The 7464-nt window shown below is 38.7% G+C and overlaps 3 protein-coding genes across 3 annotated transcripts; all 3 read left to right on the plus strand.

The window, feature by feature from the left end:
• Positions 1–1318: 1318 nt before the first annotated feature.
• Positions 1319–2305, plus strand: LOC124722613. Its single transcript, XM_047247749.1, has one exon. The coding sequence runs from the start codon at positions 1319–1321 to the stop codon at positions 2303–2305; it is 987 nt and encodes a 328-aa protein (XP_047103705.1).
• A 100-nt stretch (positions 2306–2405) lies between these two features.
• Positions 2406–3650, plus strand: LOC124722614. The gene is made up of 2 exons (XM_047247750.1): positions 2406–3531; positions 3631–3650. Exons 1-2 carry the CDS (start codon positions 2406–2408, stop codon positions 3648–3650), a joined length of 1146 nt encoding a protein of 381 aa, XP_047103706.1.
• LOC124722615 lies at positions 3647–4728 on the plus strand. The gene is made up of 4 exons (XM_047247751.1): positions 3647–3747; positions 3974–4057; positions 4190–4261; positions 4481–4728. The coding sequence occupies exons 1-4, from the start codon at positions 3684–3686 to the stop codon at positions 4726–4728; spliced, it is 468 nt and encodes a 155-aa protein (XP_047103707.1). The 5' UTR covers positions 3647–3683.
• The last annotated feature ends 2736 nt before the right edge of the window (positions 4729–7464 follow it).

The following is a 7464-nucleotide window of genomic DNA, read 5'->3' on the forward strand; positions in this document are numbered from 1 at the left end:
AAACTACAGCACTTTGCAAACTACAGTCTCAATCATAGATGGTTAAATTCTCTCACTGGTCATACAAATGGTGTAGCAAACTATATTTGATTATTCAGATAACTATATTTGAAAACACAATCTGTGTTACACTACATGCCACAATTTCAATTGTTTCTTAGGATAGTACACCACATTAACATTCAAAAGTTGTACAATTTAGAACATTATGAAATAATTCCATACATACAGTACCAACAGTACAATGAAATTACAACATGATACATATATTGTACGTTGTACAAAATAAAAGTTTACTGAGTACTCTGACAATATACAGCCAATCATTTAATTGCAGATACATTGGTACAAAAAGAAGTGTCATGAATAATAAAGTATTACAGAAACAGATTACAAGTATACATACAAAAAACATAATTACATTGGGCACTCAAGGAGAAATACTGCTTGTACCATGATGACAGTGAACAATCAATCTTACAGCACTATAAATGACAGACATAAATCTTAAGAGTTGAAAGTACCTATTTGTCTTTACCTCCAGCAATTTTGATGTTTTCAAACCTATAAAAACATGCTTGTGTAGGTCACAAATGCAGTAGTGGAGACATGGAAAACATCACGAGTATCTATCAGCAGTGTCCAATTGGGACTTTCTTACGTTTATGCCAATCGTCATGCATTAGAACACAACTTCTGCAGTAATATGGGAAATACCTAACTATTTCAAAAAGCTAAAATTAATAACATTTCCAGCTGTGTTATATTACATCATAATGTTTCAGAGGACGCATACATTGTGTGAATTATGCTACAAGAAATCTTGCGCAATTATGATGTATCCATCACTTCTATTAAAATTGTCAGAAAGACAGACACAAATTCCCGTCTGTTCATCTCAGAGTAGCACTTACAACCATGTCTTCAAAAATGGTTCAAATGGCTCTGAGCATTATGGGACTTAACATCTGAGGTCATCAGTCCCCTAGAACTACTTAAACCTAACTAACCTAAGGACATCACACACATCCATGCCCGAGGCAGGATTCGAACCTGCTACCATAGCTGTCGCGCAGTTCCAGACTGAAGCACCTACAACCGCTTGGCCAATCTGGCCAGCCCCCATGTCTTCAATATTTGCTCCATGTACTTGAATTAAACCAGCAATTAAAGGTAGTAAGTCAAATGAGTGCTTTTAAATGCGAAGTGTGTGGGCAAGTCTATAAATACAGAAAGAATCTCAGTCAGCATGTTTGCAAAAACCGTCAACAAGAGCTGCCTGTTGCCACTACCACTACTGTAGCTTCTTATCAGTGCTATGTGTGTGACAAAATTTTTTCTCTTAAAAATAATTTGTATCGCCACCAAAGAAATATTCATGGTTTGCAAGGAAGGGGGGTTGTTCTTCAAGTGTACATTGTGCCCATTTCAAAGTAGTTCAAAACAGGGTTGGATAGATCATTTACAAACTGCTCATCACATTCAACTTAATTCCGAAGATCTGCAGTTCTCAGATGAAGACGAGTTTTTGCAGTGGAAAGAAGACACTGAACGCACGACACATTCAAAGTTTATTAAAACGCATGGGTCTACTAGTTCCACACATTATTATGGCTGCCATCGGTCAGGTAACTTTATCTCAAAAGGTAAAGGCACAAGACATCTTAAATTGACAGGCAGCAACAAAATGAATGGAAAGTACCCTGCAGAGATGAAAGTAACTGTACACGAAGGTGGAACATACCAAGTACATTTTGTGTCGACCCACATTGGTCACAAACAAGATTTAACGCACCTGCCCCCGAGTCAAAAAGACCGGGAAACCATAGCAACAGATATTGCAATGGGACTTCCGTATGACAAAGTTCTAGATAACGTACGGACAAGTTTGCAGGATTCGGACTTGCAGAGAATCCATTTGACTACCAAGCAAGACTTATATAACATTGCAGCAAGCTATAACCTCTCCTCCAAGTCGGTCAGACATAAAAATGATGCAATCAGTGTCGAAGCTTGGGTAAAAGAAATGAACGAAAGTGAGAATCCGTCTGTGTTATTCTATAAACCACAAGACTCGACTAGTGAACATCAAGAACTGAGGAGTGAGGATTTTGTATTAGTGATAATGAACAGAGCACAACGCGAAATGTTATCAAAGTATGGAGAAGACTGTATCTGTATTGATGGAACCCATGGGCTTAACGGGTATGATTTCGAAGTGACCACTCTCTTAGTACTGGATGAGCTCAGGCAAGGATTCCCATGTGCATTTCTAATTTCGAACAGGAAGGACGCCGAGTTTTAAGTATATTTTTGCAGTACATAAAATCACAGGTTGGACCAATTTGCCCGAATGTATTCATGTCTGATTTGGCAGAGTCATACGGTATTGCATGGACAGGACAATGTGTGCTCCTAAGATGAGACTCTATTGTACCTGGCATGTGGACAGAGCATGGAAAACTAATATCAAGCGGAAAATTTCAGATCTGGATAAAAGAAATGAGGTGTATCGGCTCATTAAATCAGTGTCAATGCTGAGAAATGTAAGTATGTTTCAGGAATCACTGCAAAAAGCACTGCAGAAGCTCAGTAGTGACCCTGACACATCAGAATTTGTTTCATACTTCAAGACACACTATGAGGGAAATGTGGAGTGTTGGGCCTACTGTCACAGAATGTATGCCAGGCTCAATACCAACATGCATGTGGAGAGTATGCATAGGACGTTAAAGGAAATACATGGTAATGCAAGACAGATAAAACGACTGGACAAAGGCATATCTACACTAATGTCCCTAGTTACAGCCAAGATGTTTGACTGGCTTATAGCAAATGTAAAAGGGAAGGTTACAAGCAAAGTTCAAGACATTCGTAATAAACACAAAACTAGTTTGTTAATGGACAAGGACCTCATCACTGAGGTAGATGGTGGTTGGGAAGTGCCATCCACATCATCTTCAGAGGTCTACATTGTTAAAGATAACAGAGTCAACTGTGAGTGCAAATTAAAATGTAGTGATTGCAATGTGTGCATACATAGGTTTTACTGTACATGTATGGATTACAGTATTAGATTCAATATGTGTAAGCACATTCACACTGTTTGCCGAGATGACAGTGTCGGTGAAAATCCCCTGCAAAGTCCAGAGGTACTGGGTACTGATGTTGATGCCACCAGCGAGAGAGCAGCAATATTAGCTGAAGTAAGCACAAAATATGTTTCAAAAACACCAAAATCTTTGTTAGAAGGGAGACAGAAGCTTATTTCAGAGATTTCCAATTTTGTCAGTGGAATGACTGAGACTGAACTTCAGTTGGCCAAAAAAACTGTGTTATCCTTAAAGGCAAATGTAGGAGCTGTTCGAGCTCGAAACAGTAATTTCAAACAAACAGATAAGGGCCATAAAAGAAAGCTAATACCACAGAGGAGGCTGTTTTCTACCAAGAAGAAAACAGCACGTAATATTTCTCTGGCTGTTCCAAATGCTGAAGAAAGATGTGAAGTAGTAAAATCACTTCTGAATGAGGGTATGTATCAATTTTCAAGTTATTGAGTAGATACATTTATGTGTTGAACCTTGGCAGAGTAAAATGTAATTCATGGTTAATATACGAATTTGTGTTCAGTACCTGTCAACTTTGTGTGAATTATAATTTGAAATTTATATGCAGAGTTCGACATGAATCATGATGTTCCTGCAGAGCATAGTCGTGCCGTGCCAGATGTACAGCACAGCAAAACAGGTAAAACTTGATGGGATCCATCATTCTAAATATGAGTGGTACTACTATAATGTCCTCACACCAAATAAACATGTCACATTAAGTAAAATTTAGAATTTTGCTGTTCAGTAGCAATGCAGTGTGTTTGGAATCTGATGTAATAGTATATACATATAATGTACTGCACGTAACTATCTTTCAGTACCTATCAATTTTGCGTCAATTGTGATATGAAATTTATTTGCAGGGCTTGACACCAAAAATCACTTGCATGTTGTAGAACAACCACACAGTATGTTATGGCAGTCAGGTATTCATCATGGTGCATCAGGTGTGTGTAAAGTAAATCTAATGGAGATAACATATCTGAGTATGATAATAATCTGAATTCATATTAATGTATATTCATATCTTTAAATTCTATTTTACTGTGTCTGCATTATAATATAAAATTAATTTACAGGGCTGGACATGGACCAGTTTGTTGCTGTGCAGCATGGTTATGCCATACCAATTGTGCAGCACAGCACAACAGGTAACACTCAATCGGACCTATTATTCCGAATGTATCTCATACTGCTCTAATGTCCTCATATCAGCTAAGGGTGTCAGATTAAGTAATATTCACAATGTTGTTGTTCAGTAGCAATGTAGTGTGTTAGTATTCTGATTTAAAAGTTACTTGCAGTGGAATATATTCCACCTTTTAGACCTATCAATTTTGTCTGTATAATAACCCAAAAATTATTTGCAGGGCTTGACACCCGCAATCAGGTCCATGTTGAACAACCACACACTATGCCATGGCAGCCTGGTGTTCATCATGGTGCGTCATGTGCGTGTAAAGTAAATCCAATGGAGATAACATTATTTGATTATAATGAAATTCTGAATTTATATATGTATAATGGAACTGTAGTTAGCCAAAAAAACTACGTTATCCTTAAAGGCAAATGTAGAAGCTGTTTGACCCCAAAATGGTTATTTCAGACAAACAGATAAGGGTCATAAAAGAAAGTCTATGCCTCAGAGGAGTCTGTTTTCTACCAAGAAGAAAAGAGCACGTAGTATTTCTCTGGCTGTTGTTGATGCTGTAGAACTCCAGTTCTTGATGACTGGACCTGCAAATAAAATTCTCATCAGATCGCATTAGATATTAAATTAATATTTGTTTCACAGATCATGATTATGACACTTTATAATTATGTGGAATGTATCAGATTAACAAATGCTTACTTGTCATGACTTTTTGTGTTTTATACAGGAAATTATAGGAATTTGATAAAAGCGGTGTTATCTGGTGTATTACTACATGAATTATTGTTACTTACTTCATGTACTACTGTAGTGACCCGGCCATGCCAACAGCATTTCAGTCCCTAATTCTACTTATTATAGATGCATGACCTCCACACAGTCGAGTCTTCCTGAAGATGCTGAGTGGTCTTTAGTTCTAGGATCAGATATTGCAGTTCCTCTCAAATCTGATCCTGACGCAGCTGTAGAGGACAGGGTGGAATGCTATCCTGAACTCCAAATGGTGGAGACATCTCAGGTCCTTCCCATCTGCTTTCAATGCATCACACTCTGGACTGTAAATACATATTTAATTAGAATTTAGCCATGCCATATTGCTATCAAATAACAAAAGTGTGAATAATAATTAATATTACACTGGGTTGAAAACCAGTATCAAAAAATACTTATATTGTGCCGGATTAACTGAAATACCATTACACACCTGACTTGCCTCTCACTAGGCCTGATGAGGCTGAGTGAATCACAGTCCTGACGTCTGAAGTGCTGATATTTCATGGACATTTCCACTCTCCTTCTGGCAGCCAGGTAAGGCAGAGTGCATCCCAGTCCTGACCTCCTGAAGTCCAGATGTTGGGGATATAAGGTCCTCCACTCTTGATACAGTCTATGGGGCCTGACTCGACATCAGTGCCAAGCTCCAAATGCTTGGGACTTCCCTCTAGTCCTCAAGATGGCATAGTCTGGACTGCAAGTAAGCATTTAATCAGAATTCAGATATGTCACATTGCTCCCAAGTAATAACAATTTACATAATGGTTAATGATATACTTGACTGAAAACCAGTATCAAATCATTCTTATATTGTGCCCTATTAACTGCAATACCATTACATACCTGATTTGCCATTCACTAAGCCTGATGATGCTGAAAGGAACCGGATCGCCACCTCTGAAGTGATGGAATACCAAGGTCCTTTCAAAATGGTTGAAATGGCTCTGAGCACTATGGGACTTAACATCAGAGGTCACCAGTCCCCTGGAACTAACCAACCAAAGGACATCACACATATCCATGCCCGAGGCAGGATTCGAACCTGCGACCATAGCAATCATGCGGTTCCGGACTGAAGTGCCTAGATCCGCTGAGCCACAGTGGCCCGCTCAAGTTCCTTTCCACTTTCCTTCTGGCAGCCAGGCAAAGGGGAGTGGATCCTAGCCCTGGCCTTCTGAAGTCCAGATGTTGTGGATATAAGGTCCTTCACTCTTGAGGCAAGCTGAGGGGCTGACTCAACATCAGTGCCAAGCTCGAAATGTTTGGGACTTCCTTCATTAGTCCTCAAGATGGCATAACGGCATAGTCCGGACTGCAAGTAAGCATATAATCAGAATTCAGATATATCACATTGCTCCCAAATGATAACAATTTACATGGTGGATAATGATGTACTGGACTAAAAATCAGCATCAAAACATCCTTATATTGTGCCCTATTAACTGCAATACCATTACATACCTGTCTGGCCATTCACTAAGCTTGATGAAGCTGAATGGATCCAGATTGCCCCCTCTGAAGTGATGGAATTCCAAGGTTCTTTCCACTCTCCTTCTGGTGGCCAGATAAGGCTGAGTGTATCCCAGTCCTCGTCATCAGCTCTTGTGGCATCCTAAGGTGCCTGACTTGACATCGGTGTCAAGATCCAAATGTTTGGGACCTCCCTCACTGCTCCTTGACATGGCATAATCCAGACTGCAAGTAAACACTGCATTGAAGTTCTATTGTTCAGAAAGAATATAATTACAACTACTACTCTGTCTTCTCCACAACTACCACTTTAGACACTGTATAGGCCTAAGGCGAGTAAAGTAGAAAGTTTGCATTATGGTATCTTCATATATTAGACAGGCAGTCGTCAGATGAAACACTATTACTTTAATAAATAGGATTACTTAATTAAGAAAACAATGTTACATACCTGATGTGCTGCTTATATATAATTTATCATTGTTAAAGAATATAAGGTCATTGGAGCAGTATCACAGACATTTGATATGATGTGTTCAATCAGGTGTTACCTGTGCTGTGCAGCACATTTGATGTGGTCTAACAATGCTGCACAGCAACAATGTGGTTCATGTCCAGCACTGTAAAATAATTTTATATAATATTGCAGACAGAAAAACAGAATACAAAAGTATCAATATACAGATATCAAATCAGAACTTCATTATCCTCAAATAATGTTATCTCCATTAGATTTGCTTCACACGCACCTGATGCACAATGATGAACACCAGGCTGCCATGGCATAGTGTGTGGTTGTTCAACATTGACCTGATTGTGGGTGTCAAGCCCCGCAAATAATTTTTGGGTTATTATACAGACAAAATTGATAGGTCTAAAAGGTGGAATATATTCCACTGCAAGTAACTTTTAAATCAGAATACTAACACACTACATTGCTACTGAACAACAACATTG

Source organism: Schistocerca piceifrons, chromosome X, assembly GCF_021461385.2.
Source record: "Schistocerca piceifrons isolate TAMUIC-IGC-003096 chromosome X, iqSchPice1.1, whole genome shotgun sequence".
NCBI lineage: Eukaryota > Metazoa > Arthropoda > Insecta > Orthoptera > Acrididae > Schistocerca > Schistocerca piceifrons.